General features: G+C 46.9%; 1 protein-coding gene across 3 annotated transcripts; it reads right to left on the bottom strand.

Moving 5' to 3' along the window:
• Window positions 1-496: 496 nt before the first annotated feature.
• Window positions 497-5,075, bottom strand: LOC130120612 (serine/arginine-rich splicing factor 2-like). 3 transcript variants are annotated; one of them, XM_056289258.1, is made up of 4 exons: window positions 4,767-5,075; window positions 3,954-4,289; window positions 2,994-3,276; window positions 497-1,231 (listed from the first exon to the last, which is right to left on the bottom strand). In XM_056289258.1, the coding sequence occupies exons 2-3, from the start codon at window positions 4,283-4,285 to the stop codon at window positions 3,009-3,011; spliced, it is 600 nt and encodes a 199-aa protein (XP_056145233.1). In that variant the 5' UTR covers window positions 4,286-4,289; window positions 4,767-5,075; the 3' UTR covers window positions 497-1,231; window positions 2,994-3,008. The 3 variants fall into 3 exon arrangements, with proteins under 3 accessions (XP_056145233.1, XP_056145232.1, XP_056145231.1); XM_056289257.1 differs by having other exon boundaries at window positions 2,976-3,276; window positions 3,921-4,289; window positions 4,767-5,073; XM_056289256.1 differs by having other exon boundaries at window positions 3,921-4,289; window positions 4,767-5,071.
• Between the last annotated feature and the right edge of the window lie 10,576 nt (window positions 5,076-15,651).

Raw genomic sequence — 15,651 nt, 5'->3', positions numbered from 1 at the left:
AGAACTTAGAAGTGGCTTGGTTTGGCTAGATGAGTCTTAACGGTGTCCTTTTCTTTGAGTGCCGACTGGTCCACCGAAGGGTCGCTTCACAGGTGGAAGCTGAGGTGTGTCCACATCCAGTTGGAAACATTTAATGCGGACGAAGCTGAGCTGGATCTACACTGCCAGGTAGCCACACCACAAAAATGATGATAGTCACACAAGGTGACAGAAGAGAGGCTATAGACAAAATGCGGCCCAGACATTTTCACACAGACTACCGTCAACTTTTGTTGTTTGCTTGGGATGCTGATCACCATTTATGCATGTCATTTTTTGCCAGCCCAATAAAAACTGAGAGACTGCAAGAGTCTATAAATTGAGCAGCAATTGGCTTGGATAATGTGAAGCATGTGTTACCACGATGTCTGTCTGTGTGGAGTGAGGGCCTTTTATTGTATTTTATTTATTGCTCATCTGTGACGAGTTGACTAATAAATGTGAAACAAAGGACTTTTTGAACAGAACGCTTTCTTTAATGGAAATCACTGGTAAAAATACATTTCCGAAGGATGAGAAAGAAGTGCAATCTGGTCATGATAGAATGCTTCTTTACTGTTAATAATTTGCAACAAATGCCATATTTGACATCCAAATTATGAAAAACAAAATACCTCCTAAAGGGGTGTAATTGTGGCAGCCTTATAAGTGGTAGTCACAGGAACATTCTGAAGACTACTGGAAACATCCAAGAACTCAGCAGAGCAACACGCCACCTTAACAGCTAACCGGCAATACTCAACTGCTACACAACTGCGCCTAGTGCACAAAAAAATACAAGAAGGAAGATTAGAATCATAAATTGAAAAAGAACCAAAAAAAAAATCAAATGGCCACTAAATGAGTGCCATGTTTTTAAAGTTGCAAAAAAATGACATGAGAAAATGTGTTATACCTTAAAATTCATGATTGCCTTTTACTGACCTGATAAAATTTGGAAACTTAAATCGTCTAAGAAAAACAGGTCAGTCAACAGGATATGGTTGTACACTCCCTTTTGCACTAAAAACTAAGGGAACATTTTTTAAACACATTTAGGAAACAATTACCCAAGCACATTAATAAACTTTAAAAAAAAAAATCAAAACAAAAAGGGACCAAGACATCTTGAACACAATAGCAACCTTTTCCACCAAGAATCATTGCTTGGTTGGAATCCATAGCCTTGGACTTGAAGTTCTGATGTCATCATCTGAAAATATCAAAATAACAAATGGTTAGACACATTTAAGAGAAAAATCAATGAAACGCTGTTTAAAAGTTTACTTGTTTTTTTTCTAACTTCCAGTAGTAATGCAAGGTTCTTTATATTTCCTACATCCTGTGCCACAGAATTTAGATGCCAATTAATAACCATCAGGAGTGATCCATGATTAAAAAAATAAAAAAATCATTCCACAATCCACACCAGTTTAGAGATGACTTACTGAGCCAGGATGAAGTAAACATGGAAACTGCAAGGAACAAAGCATTAAATAGACATGCAAGATGTGAACAAACTTCAGGTCTACACAAGCACTGTCACTGCCTTTGTAAGAGACGTGGTCTAAGGGACAGTTTGTGTCCAACAGAAAGCTGACAGCAAATCAACACCAACCCTTTTACATTTACCCCCCCCCCCCACTATCACGCGGCGGCGGTGGCTGCAAGGCCACTATCACGCTGCGCTGACAAGGAGTCGTGCGATGTATGCAACGGTGTTCATTTACATAATGCTGTTATATTTCAAATCGATTTTAAAATGTTACTGCTCACTTTTAAGGCTTTAAATGGTCTTGCTCCTCAATACATTTGTGATTTATTGACTTGGTATGTCCCCCCCTAAACCATTAAGGTCTGCAGATGGAGCCCTGCTGGTTATTCCCAGGTCTTGGTTTGTTAGAGGGTGATCGGGCTTTTGCTGTTACAGCCCCCACACTATGGACCTTTCTTCCTGTTGAGCTAAGACAAACTAAGTCTCTACTTTCTTTTAAATCTTGTCTTAAAACTTTTCTTTTTATGAAAGCTTTTACAAATGTTTGATTTATTTTTACTCTTATTTGATCTTGTTTTATTTCTGCCTTGTCTGGTTTTATCTTTTTTTTTTTTTGTGAAGCACTTTGTAACACTGTTTTAGAGAAGTGTGATATAAATAAAATTATTAGTAGTAGTAGGATTAATGCACGTGACGCTGGCGCCAGTGTCTCCTCCACCGACCATGACAAGGATTGACATTTTTGTTGTTTCATTTTTTGACCGGAAAAGATAAATGCCTGCTCATTGCGATTTCATTACGAGCTCTGGGATCAGTGCAAAATGTAGTAACAGCACCATAGGACATTAACAGCGTGTAAAATGTGGCGTCACTAGATATGATGTGGAAACAATAATTGAATACCGATGTCAATAAGACCTCCTACCCCATACAATCTGACCGCGTTGACAGTGGTTATCAAATTGTGCCAAAAATCCACAGCAAACCGGATGCTATTGGAATGGTTCCTTTACGCGCTCAGAACCATTCGGTGTCGCTTTGGTAAAGAACCAATCGACTGCTGTTCAGAGAAACCCTCCACAGCAGCATGTGGCTTATGAGTGGCCTGCACACGTTTCCCAGCTGTCTAGAATGGGGAGAAACATATTGTCCACAATGGCTGGTTCATCCCACAATTTTATTTACCAGCCACTAATCACAGCTTCAGTATCTAACTGGGCTCACATTCAATCTCCAAGGATGACGAAGTACCTGCCAAAGTGATTGGTAGAGATACTTATCAGCCAAGATGCAGAATTCTATCAGCATTTGCTTTGTAGCTGTCAATCTCCTACTCTGTTCCCAGTCTCTTACAAGTGACATCTAGAAAGGAATTATGAGCAAAAGAAATCTCTAAAAAATATCTTGATTATCTGCCGTGTTACAGACCTCAGTTTAGAATCAACAGCTGCAGTATTTTCACCTGTTTCCTTAAACCAACCCTGTTATTGATGCTCTAAGGGGATTTGCTTCCATTTCCCGCTGACTCCTTGGGTTGACTTTTGGATCTGGACCTCAAACTTCTGTCAGACGGAGGTGTACGGCTTCTGGACCTAGATTTGGACCTGGAACGAGACCGAGATTGGGACTTGGTCTTGTTCCTCTTCGGGGAGCGGGACTTGGACTTGGAGTAGGACCGGGACCTTGACCTGCTGTAGCGGGAGCGACTGCGGGAATTGGAGCGGCTCCTGCTGCGGGATCGGCTGCGTCTCCGACGTCTTGGGCTGGGGGAACAGCAGAATGTATTCAGTGAATTGAATCATCAACAATGAAACAGGCAACAATTTATGCGTTAAAGGCAAAAAGCAACAACTTCGGACAATGCGGCCCGAAGTTGTACCCCGTTGTCAGTATTGAGCAACACTGGTGCAAAAGCAGTAGCCTACACTTCATTACCATATTAACATTTTGTAAGAAATACATCACAACTAATGAATACATACAATTTGATTCTAAAGTGAGTAACTGGCAATGAGGGGTTTACCTGCCATAGGGCTGCAACTAATAGTTAGTTTCATAATCCATTAATCTAGTTTTTTTTTTTTTAATCGGTTCGTCATTTAATGTTAAATCAAAATACTGACGAATGCCCATCTTAACTTTGCAGAGGTGACGTCTTAAAACTGTTGAGTTTGTGAACCAGCAGAAGTGAAACCTCTGGCATTCATTTCATAATACAAATCAGAGGAGGGCAAGTGAACAAACATTTGCATTAATAAAAGTAACCAAAATGACTAACCGACTACCCAAAATTGTAACCGGTTAATAATCCGTTGATCGACTAATCGTTTCAGCATTCCTTTACAACCCGTTAAGGGAGAGCTCAACTCAAGTAGTGCTAAGAAACGCATTCTCACACCACACATACCTTCTGCTGCTTCGGCGACCATAACCCTTGTACCTTCGGGGTGGTCCTCCATGCCGCCCACCGCCGTGCTGGGAATCAGGGGGGCGCCCGTATTGTGCCATCTGGACCCGCAACTCGCGTCCATCCAACAGGGCTCCGTCCATGGCGTCCATGGCGTCTTCGGCATCCCGTTTGTCAAGGAACCGCACAAAGGCGAATCCCCGGCTCTCCTTGGTGTAGCGGTCCCTGGGGATGTACACGTCTCCCACCCGGCCGTACTTCTCGAAGACGCGTCTCAGGGTCTCGGGCGACGTCCTGTAGGTCAGGTTGTCCACTTTGAGGGAAGTCATACCTTCAACGTCGGGCGGAGGCCTACCGTAACTCATGATGCTGCACAAACACATGGGGGGGAGAGAGAGAGACATGGTCTAATTAGCCTTCACTCAGACAACATCTTTTCAATCGCTCTTCTTCCCCCACGGTCACCCACCCCACCCCCACCCCCCCCCTTCCGCGTGTATTTCTCAACTCTTTATCTGCCTGTGGTCAATTTAAGGTCCCGAGCGTTTTAACGCTTGATTGTGATTCGGGTTTTTTTTAATCGTCGTTTGACTATCGTCCATCTTGCGATCGGGCTCGGTTTTGGTTATTTTTGTTACCTTTCCGGCGCGTTTTCCAATTTCATCGCTCCCCTCTTCGTTACATGCGCACGTTCGGTTAATGTAGAGAATTACGCTGCGCTTTAAGGCAGGTTACGAAATGCGATATAGTTTGATCGATCGACTGAGATCCTCCCTGCGGATGAAGTAACGTCGCAATTGTCTCCTTAGCGACGTAAAAATGAACGACAGTTGAAGTTGTACTCACCCGTTTATGGCGATAAATGAAACCAAACGAACAAGCTTAGCTAACTCCGAACCGAGCGGCTCCTCGCCGCGTTGCCCCCGATTCCTTTGTGGCTTCGCTTCACGGTTTCTCCAGCAGAAAAGCGCCGCCGCGCTCCTGTAAGCGGAAGGGGAAAAAGGCGCCTTTTCGGTACTTTCGAGTATTGTCGGTGAAAATTAGATTGCCGTTGAGCGATTTTTTCGAACAAGTCCGCCAATCGGTCGACAATGCGTTAGCCTTACTTTTACCCACGACCTGGAAGTCTTCCGCTGCTTCTTCTTCGGCCCTCTTCTTCGGCTTTTCCGAATTTAAAGGCGGCGGGCAAACAGCTCTCGGGCGCATTACCGCCACACGCCGATCTGGAGTGCGAACTACAACGCTACCCTCTGACGCTAACGCTGATACGGACGCCAAGCAAAGAAATCGAGTCAAGCCGCTTTTGTTTGTGCGGCCCAATATCACAAATAACGCATTTGCCTCAAGGGGGCTTTACAGCAACACAACATCCCGTCCTTAGACCCTCGCATCGGATAGGGAACAACTCCCTAAAGAAACCCTTTAACGGGGAGGGGGGGTAGGAAGAAACCTCAGGGAGGGGAGCAGAAGAGGGATTTCTCTCCCAAGACGGACAACGTGCAATCAGGGGGCGGATCTACAGGGTGGCAACAGGGGTGGCAGCTGCCACCTCTGGGACACAGTCTTGCCACCCCTGTTGCCACCCCATTTATAAATCAGATAATATGTTTTTAAAGTATATTTTATGTACATGCATGGTGAAGGTCGATGAGACCCGCACCAAACTCATCTCAAACAGAAGTCGCCGATTTAGAATCCCCCCTCCCCCTCACAGGCGCGGATCTACAGGGTGGCAAGGGGGTGGCAGCTGCCACCTCTGGGACACAGTCTTGCCACCCCTTTGCCACCCCAGGAAAAAATCTCTAGATCCACCACTGCGTGTGTAACCAGGTTAAAATTAATGTTTTTATTTTATTTTGTTTGAGTATGAAATATCACCAAATCCTGTCTGTGTGCTGTTATTTGTGTTTACTACATTTTATTTTATGTCATTATTTACTTTTATGTGTTTTACAACGACCGTCATATACGTGTACTGTCGTTTTAAGAGAGAGGTCTTATGGGTACACGGAAGGCGGAACGCGGGAGAGGCCATTTTTGTTTTGTGGGAGGAGTCTCAAGCAGCAATCGAGCCGAGCCACGCGTGTTTCTTACCGTGGGACAGTTTTGCGGGTTGAGGAGAACGTAACCTTGAGTATCCCTGTAAGAAGATACTGCAAGCTGTGGGATAAAATACTTGTTTATCCTTTCTTACATCGGAGTCCCGTGGACGGTTTCTACTTCTAACGCACACGAGTGGAGTCCGGGCAGTGGTTGAACTTCGACCCCCACGTCCGTAAGAAACACCGCTCCCGCTGGAGGACTGGACGGTTGTCGAAGGGTTTGAAACCAAAATAAATGGCAAGAACACAACGCAGAGCTGATGATGGAAGTGACGGGCGTGCAGCAGGCTGACCAGCAGAGAACAGCATAGGACTGCCCCCGTTACATTGGTGCCGTGACCCGGATGGATTCTGAGAGTGACATCAGTTGCTCGCCGCGGGAGGCTGCTGTCGTCATCAAGCCCCAGACGTCCTCAGGTATTTCTATAGACTGTACACTCATGTTACAGTGGACTGGAGTTGAGCTGTGTGGACACTGAACAGTCATAGCTGTGGTTACCATGGACTGGGCTTGTGAACAGGACATTTGTATATACTGAAGGAAGAAAAACACACGAAAAAAAAAAAGGTTAATGTTGATGTGATTGAAGGACTCGTGTGAATAATCTATTGATCTAAACTACTGGATATGTGCATATGTGATTAATCTATTGGTGAATTTGTTGATTGTGTGTGATTGTTTCAATCTCTTAGTGATTTCTAGATTCAATTATTTAAATGAATTGAGCTTTTCACTTTTTTATTTTATTTTTTATTTTATCTGAGTGTTAGAGGTAGGAACATGGCAGAGGGTGGTTCGTACGTAGGTGGGGGTAACATTGCTGATCAGGATCTTTTGGATCGCCAGTGTGCTATGGAGAGGGGGTACCAGTTAGATGTGGGTGGGGGTTTACGGCTAGGTGTAGGTAGGAGTTTCGGGCAGCTCTTAGAGGGCGGGGAACCAGACACCAGAGCACCAGGACCTAGAGACCCGACCACATTTGGCACTCCTCAGTTCACCTCCACACGCTACGTAGAATGGGCCAGGCCAGTTATCAGCGAAGGGGCTGTGCTGGGTAACAGCGAGCAGCCAGTGGGTGAGTTAGCCATGCTCATTACTCGGTTAGCAGAGAAGATAGGAGAGTCAATCACTGCTAAGCTGCAGGAAACACAAATGCTTAGAAACACACACACAGACAGTGCTAGGTCTGCTGAACCGTGTTCGGAGACAGCTCCTAGTGTTAGAGTAGTAATGCAGACAGACGCTAGGGAGCCTCCTATTTTCAGGGGCGATAGCTCTGATAAGTTTACAGTTCATGAGTGGGAGAGCCTTATGACTTTGTATTTGAGGAAGCGAGCCATTCCAGTTAGTGAGCAGTCACATGAGATTCTAGCTAAGCTTATGGGGAAAGCAGGGGACGTGGTGAGGATAAAGCTGCGCAACACATCTGTCGACCACATAGCGAACCCCCACATTATTTTTGATGTACTGAAGCAACACTTTAGTGACTTCACATACTCGAGCATGCCCCTGGCGGACTTTTACAGTACGCTGCCCAAGCCAGGTGAGGACGCTATGGAGTATTGGATTAGGCTTAATAAGACAGTGGAGGTGGCTGACGAATGCTTGAAGTGGCAGGGCCGTAGTATTGAAGAGCCAAGCCACGAGGTAAGCATGATGTTTATCAAACACTGTCCAGATCAGTCTCTTGCCAATGTTTTTAAGTTCAAGTCCGCAGGGAAATGGTCTGCTAGCGAGATCCAGGAGAGGCTTGATGAGCACATGCTGGAGAGGAAGTCCCGTGTTGCTGCAGGTGGACAACGTGAAGCAGGCGCGGTAGAGCGTAGGTTCCATTCACAGGTTCATGTCCCTGTAGTCGACATGGCTCCCGACTTGAACACGACCGTGCCGGTGGTGCTATCTCCCGTCCCGGCTCATGCGTCATCTCCTATACCATTTTGTGCAAGGTCTCCTACACCGTCTCCTGCACCTGTCTCTGGCGGTGATGATTATATGAGGAGTTTGGTGAGCTTGCTAGACCGTTTGGTCAAAATGCAGACTCAGGTTCCAGTTAGCGCTGCAGTCCGGACACCGACGCATCGACCGACAAAATGAAAGGCACCTCAAAGTCTGGATGGGCAAGCACCACACACTCCAGTAACATCGTCTTCAACAGATCAAATGCTTCCCCACATTCCACCGTCAGTCTGCGGAGGTAAGCTTACGGAAGCTGCCATGGGGCTTCTTATCCTTAGCCGACCTCCCCCTCCTCTTTTGTCCAGCTGTAAGGGCGAACAGGGGCTTAGCCACGGAGGAGCAGTTCGGGAGGAAATGCTGGTAGTAAAATACCATACCAAGGAAAGATTTGATCCTACGAACAGAAGGCGTGCACCCATCACCTTCCATGAGATCCTGCACTGTCATGTTGGAGATGACCTCTACTTTGGAGGGATCGACAGACACACCTCCGCCATCAACCACGTGGCCCAAAAACCGCACCCGCTTCTGCAGCAGATGACACTTCTTCGGAGCCAGTTTCAAGTTGTTCTCCCTCAACCTCTGAAACACAGTGCGGAGCCTCGACAGAGCCTCAACCTCTGACGGCGCGAAGACAAGAAGATCATCAAGATAGCACAAAAGCTTCGTGAAGTTCAGATCCCGTTACACGTGCAATGGATGTTGTGCTTACACAATTTACACAACACGACATTGAAAGAGGATAACAGCATTATAATGGAATTGTAAAATATATGACGAACATGATGAGGAGGATGCCAAGCAGGGTCCAGACGCCACCGGAACAGCCCAGGACCATTATGGCAAGCCCTTTTAACATTTATTAGCTAGACGAGATATCTGCAATGACGTAATTACATATATCTGCAGAGCTAGCGAACACGAAGCATTCCCAAATAAAGACCAAGGCGTGATTTTACTGAAGCAATGATTTTGTTGTAAAACTGAAGATATAACCAGAAAAAATACACACATCATTATGCATGACTTATTAAAATAACAATTCCACTGAACCGAGGATTTACATCATAACTAGCTTATGCTAACAGACCAAACAGCACATGCTAGCGTTAGTGTAGCTTATTAGTGTAAGCTACTAATAAGACACGTTAGCGCCTAGCTAACAGGGCTAACCCTTTAGCCGAGCGGTTAGTGATGTCGCCTTGTGGTGCAGTACACTTCGTTTCGAATCCCGCACCGGGCAAGAAAATAACCGGTTACATTGGTGGCAGCGGTGGGATCCGGAAGTGTGCAGATCCTCAGAAGTCTCTTCGGAGCGCGGGAATAACAAAGCGCGAGGGCGCGCTTCCGGGGAGGGTGGCGACTGTAAACTTCTAATAAGACACGTTAGCCCCTAGCTAACGGGTCTGACCCTTTAGCCGAGCGGTTAGTGATGTCGCCTTGTGGTGCAGTACACCCGGTATCGAATCCCGCACCGGGCAAGAAAATAACCGCTTACATTAGCAAAGACAACTTACATTAATTAATTAATATCAATATTAACACCCCCCTCCTTTTCCTCCCCAGTTGTACTTGGCCAATTACCCCACTCTTCCGAGCCGTCCGGGTCGCTGCTCCACCTCCTCCGCCGATCCGGGCAGGGCTGCAGACTACCACACGCCTCCTCCGAAACACGTGGAGTCGCCAGCCGCTTCTTTTCACCTGACAATGCTGAGTTTCTCCAGGGGGGCGTAGCGCGTGGGAGGTACAAGGATCATGGTACGCCCCCCCCCAACAAGCGCCCCGACCGAGGAGGCGCTAGTGCAGCGACCAAGACACATACCCACATTCGGATTCCCACCCGCGGACCCATGTAATTGTGTCTGTAGGGACTGAAGCCCTCTCACTATGTGCGCAACGGCACCACAAATCGCCCGCAGGTGGCAGTATAATAACAGAAATCGCGAGGAAAAAAATTACTATTTAACAGGTAGTGTAGCGGTCTATTCCGTTGCCTACCAACACGGGGCTCGCCCATTCAAATCCCCATGTTAACTCCGGCTTGGTCGGGCTCTGTCTGCGGGCGGGGAGCCAGATGTGGGTATGTGTCCTGGTCGGTATGTGCCCCCTCCCCCGAGGGGGCACTGGGGGGTATAGCGTGAGCCTCCCACGCGCTACGTCCCCCTGGCAAAATTCCTCACTGCCAGGTGAAAAGAAGCGGCTGGCGACCGCACATATATCAGAGGAAGCATGTGGTAGTCTACAGCCCTCCCGGATCGGCAAAGTGGGTGGAGCAGCGACCGGGACACCTCGGACGTGTAGGGTAATTGACCGGGTACAATTGGGGAGAAAAACTGGGGGGGGGGGGGGGGACGAAACAAACTATTGAACAGAAAAGGCATCACACTCTCTGCCTGACAAAATTACTTTGTGTCACTATCTACTTTTAAACACAATATCGTATATCAATGACAATTTTCTAGGGGGATTTAGAAAGAAGAATTACAATTTCTGTCACTGGTCTCAGAAAGGATTTAACTGTCCCTTGTTTGCTTACTCTCACTTCTACCCTGCAGACCCTTGAGTCCTTGCCTGGAAACGTGTTTCACAATGAATCCCACAATCCCCCCCCCCAAATTGTATCCAGCCAATTGCCCCACTCTTCCGAGCTGTCCGGTCGTTGCTCCACCCCCTCCGCCGATCCGGGGAGGGCTGCAGACTACCACATGCTTCCTCCGATACATGTGGAGTCGCCAGCCGCAACGGAATACACCACTATGCTACCCGGACGTCCCAAAGGGGTTGAGCTTTTTTAGTGGGCTTTGCTTTTGGGTCGTCTGCCGTCTTACTATACATCTGCATTCTTCTTTGAAAACTTCCCACTGTACAGATCCAATGGTCAGGTTTTTGGCTTTGGCTATTTCTGTGGTGCTACACAGCTCTCCAAAACTTTGCCATCCCTTGTGACCTGCATAGTCTGGACTTGAAAGGATATTGGCAACATGAATGAGTCTGGCCATAGTGTGAGTAAGTATCCTCTAGCTTGAAAAACACAAGAAGCAATGAGAGCCTAGTTGCACCTCAGAACTCTGACTCTTTATCGCTGTGATATCAGGGACGAATCTCTTCATCTCCTCTGGATCTGCAATAGCAAAGGTGTTTGTTTCAGGGACACATCCATACTGGCGCATTGTAGTGGTTAGCGCGGTTTGCCTCACAGCAAGAAGGTCCAAAGACAACTGGTTTAGAACATACCTTCAGGGACAGGGTCAGGTTCTTTGTGTCTATTGGAGATTTTTCTCAGACAAAGTGGGTATAATGTGTGGGATACTCCAGGGTTCGATTCTTGGACCACTACTATTCAATCTCTATATGCTCCCACTTGGACATTTTATACAGAAACACAAAATAAATTACCATAATTATGCAGATGATTCACAACTGTACATATCCCTATCTCCGGGTGACCTAGATCCCATACATTCCCTAATTCAGTGTATTGACGATATTAATCTATGGATGTCAGATAACTTTTTACAACTGAACAAAGACAAGACAGAAATACTTATTTTTGGTGCAAAGACTCAGAGACAGAGATTGCAGCTCATCTCAGCTCTCTGTCTCTGGAGTGCAAAGGTGAAGCTAGAAATCTTGGTGTAATCATGACAGTGATCTAAATTTTAAGAGCCACATCAATCATCTCACAAGATCAGCCTCTACCATCTTAAAAACGTTTCAAAACTAAGGGGCTTTCTATCAATATCAGACTGTGAGAAATTAATCCTTGCATTTATAACAAGTAGACTAGACTACTGAAATGGGCTCTTCACCGGCCTCCCAAAATCACTTCTGCGCCACCTACAGTTTAATTCAAAATGCGGCAGCATGTGTTGTCACCAGAACTAAAAAGTATGAGCACATTACACCTGTTCTTAGATCTCTGCATTGGCTCCCCGTCAAAACTAGAATTGATTTTAAAGTTCTGTTAATTGTATACAAAGCACTAAATGGCCTCGCACCACGCTATATAAAAGACATTTCATTCCTCACAAACCAGCAAGAACTCTCAGGTCCAATGGCAGTGGCCTTTTAACCACCCCTCGTGCTAGGTCTAGAGCAGGGGAGGCTGCATTTCCTATTTACGCACCAAGTAGATGGAACGCCCTGTACTTTTACTTTTTTGTGAGGGGGGGGATTTTATGTTTTATTGTGTGAAGCACTTTGTGTTACATTTGTTTGCATGAAAAGTGCTATACAAATAAAATCTGATTGTTTGATTGATTGATCAAATGATTGATTGATTGATATAGGTCAGGTGAATTGGCATTACTAAGTTGTCCCCTAGGTGTGTGTGTGTGTGTGTGTGTGTGTGTGTGTGTGTGTGTATGTATGTGTATGATGACCTGGCAAGCCTGTCCAGGATGTCTCCCTGCCTGCCGCCCAATGACTGCTGGGATAGGCTCCAGCATCCCTGAGAGCAGGATAAGCGGTTCGGCTCATGGATGGATGGATGGGATGGATGGGATGGATGGATGTTGTTTTGCTGAATATAATTTTTCTATGATGTACATATAAATCTATTTCATATTAATACAAAACGGGTTCAGGGAATGTGAAAATTAATACTGCTGTAAACTACACGATCAAGTTTTATTTGGTTGAGCCAACTGTAATTTACTGCATTTTATGTTGTGTTCATTATGTATGATATTTAATATCAGCAGTAGAAAAACACCCTTCTTCACATGACGAAGACAGAGTTGGGCTGGAGTTGAGCTGACAATAACCAACCACAACATCTCTATGTTTATTTTGTTTTGGGTTTTTTTTGTTGTTGCCAGAATTGGTGCCAGAAATAAATGGCCCTGCAGCAGCTGCCCTGAATTCAGAAGACTGGTGTGGTTTCTACACGGTATAGCCAGAACCAGGGGGCTGTATTTGGCGGTATGTACGGTAATATCGCTTTTTCATATGTAGATCAAGGAATTCAACAGGCCGAGGTCGATGGACCTCGATTCACCGTGTGAGGGCCTTGACAGCCATCTGCAAAAAATCCTTCAGTTGTTCAGGTCAAAGCGCTGCGAGGGATCGAAGAAATTACGCCCTTACCGGAGAGCCTTGACAAAGACGTGAGTACATTTCTTTACTTCGAAACCTTTTAATGCAATATAGACGCCTTTCTAAATTCCTTCTGTGTTCATATGTAAACCTCGCTGTTGTGTTGTTAAAGGAATCTGAATATGCGAAGACAATAGGGTACAAGCGCAGCGAGGTCTTACTGGTGACCATATCCAGGTAACCTGTATGTTATCACCACAAGCAGCCTGTAACAGGCGCTCTTTGGACCCTTCGGATGTACTGTTTAACCCCATCTTGTGAAGGTCTCGGTGTATGGGTGGAATATGGTCTCAGTGAAAACACAAAACACAAGTCTCCTTCGAAAATGATCCTCATTGTGGGGTTTATCCATCCATTATCCAAACCGCTTATGCTGCTCTCCTCAGGGTGGCGGGGATGCTGGCGCCCATCCCAGCAGTCACCGGGCGGCAGGCGAGGGAGACACCCTGGACAGGCCGCCGGGCCATCACACAGGGCCCACACACACTGGGATTATGCTTACTATGAAATGACCGCAGACGCTACTCGTTGTAATAAGATAGTAAAGATAACATCCAGTGAAGCAACCCGTACTGCCTGACAAGGTCTACCTGATTTGTGGTGATCCGGCTTACAGCGGTTTCCTCGTATGGTATCACCCCCCGCCCCGTGTAATTCGCTGAATGATTCCCTCCTCTCCACCTCAAGCTGCTGTGTGGTGAGCGTTCTGGTGCAAAATGGCTGCCGTGCATCGCCCAGGTGGGTGCTACACGTCGGTGGTGGTTGAAATGAGTTACCCCACCGATGTAAAGAGAAAGCCACTTTGCTCATTTTGTCGTTGTACAGTCACAATTAAAATGTCTCTGCACGTAACCCATCCTGTTGTATAGGAGCAGTGGGCAGCTGCAGCACCCGGGGACGCAACCCCAGCTCTTCTTCCCACTGCCTTGCTCAGGGGCAACAGGCAGGAGTATTTGATGGTCTTTTTTTTTTTGAGAGGCGGGAGGAAACTGTAGCACCCCGCAGACACAGGGAGAACAAGCAAACTCCACACAGAAAGGACCTGGGACGGCCTGGGGTGTCACAACCCACCTGCAGAATCAGCTAGCCCTGAAAATGGACGGCGCTGGAGCCACCGCCTTCTGCCGTTCTCCCTTCCCCTTCTGCAGACCATGTAGCCACGCTCACTCTTAGCGTTTGTACTTCCACTGCATTCTTGCTCGCTTCACAGCCACCATAGACAACACCATGTGCACCTCCACAATTAGCACATTTCATCTCTGCCCTGTCCTCACATTTCCTATATTCATGCCCACCTCCACACCTTCCCCCCTTTACACCCTGCTGCAACAAGTCCATATGGCTGGCATTTGAAACATCTCAGAAGTGGTGGGAAATATTCATTGTACCTAACATGTGTGTGTGTGTGTGTGTGTGTGTGTTTATATACACATACATACATATAAATACATATTTATTCATACATGCATATATATACATACAAACACACACACACACACACACACACACACACACACACACACACACATATATATATGTGATATTCCGCTCCTCATTAGTTGAGCGCTTCTATCAACACCATTGACGGTTTCGGGGAAAAAAACGCTATAGAGAGAGAGAGAGAGAGAGGGGGGGGGGGAGACAGACAGAGTGAGAGAGAGAGAGAGCGAGAGAGAGAGAGAGGGAGAGGGGGAGAGAGAGTGAGAGAGAGAGAGAGAGAGAGAGAGAGAGAGAGAGAGAGAGAGAGAGAGAGAGAGAGAGAGAGGGAGAGTGAGATAGAGAGAGAGAGAGAGAGAGAGAGAGAGAGAGAGAGAGAGAGAGAGAGAGAGAGAGGAGAGAGAGCGAGAGAGAGGGAGAGCGAGAGAGAGAGGGAGAGAGAGACAGAGGAGAGAGAGAGAGTGAGAGAGAGAGAGAGACAGAGACAGAGAGAGAGAGCGCGAGAGAGAGTGAGAGTGAGAGAGAGAGAGAGAGAGAGAGAGAGAGAGAGAGAGAGAGAGAGAGAGGAGAGAGGGAGAGAGAGAGACAGAGGGAGAGAGAGAGAGAGAGAGTGAGAGAGAGAGAGGGGAGAGAGTGAGAGAGAGAGACATCATATATGTGTTGTGCGCGAGCGCGCGCGTGTTTAGTATTTGTTCTGCATGCGCCGTTTCTCTGCGTGACGTCCGTTAAAAGCTCAGGGTCCCTCCTCCCCCTCACTTGTCCCGTGTGGCTGCGCGGCAGCGTAGCGACCCCACTAAATCCACCGTCCCGAAACCGACGAGCCTTTATTACTGCCGCACAACGGACAGAAAGGGGAAACCTAGCGTCCCGGCCCCCAGAAGGCGCTCCATTGTTCCGAGCTGGACTCTACCCCTCCTTTTTATTTCCTCTTCGTCATTTGAAACCTGAGCGAACGCCTACCTGCCGTCTACCTGCCAGGTCTCCTGCCGGTCCGCGGCCGGACAGCCAGCCAGTCAGCGGGCTCAGGGTTGCCACACAACACGGGGGGGGGGGGGGGAGAGAATCAAAGCAAGGAGAAAGAAGTTGACGTTCCCTATCCAGTAGGCTGCTTCCAGCGTTACTGGAGGAATGAGCCCGA

The sequence above is a fragment of the Lampris incognitus genome, chromosome 11, assembly GCF_029633865.1.
Source record: "Lampris incognitus isolate fLamInc1 chromosome 11, fLamInc1.hap2, whole genome shotgun sequence".
Classification (NCBI taxonomy): Eukaryota; Metazoa; Chordata; class Actinopteri; order Lampriformes; family Lampridae; genus Lampris; species Lampris incognitus.
The sequence above is the reverse complement of the archived record's forward strand: the minus strand, read 5'-3'. Positions and strand labels throughout refer to the sequence as shown.

Coding starts and splice junctions, on each gene's coding strand:
- LOC130120612 (XM_056289257.1), bottom strand. CDS start 4,285: ATGAGTTACGGTAGGCCTCCGCCCGACGTTGAAGGTATGACTTCCCTC. Junction 3,277..3,920: donor GGTCGCCGAAGCAGCAGAAG/GTATGTGTGGTG, acceptor CTGTTCCCCCAG/CCCAAGACGTCGGAGACGCA.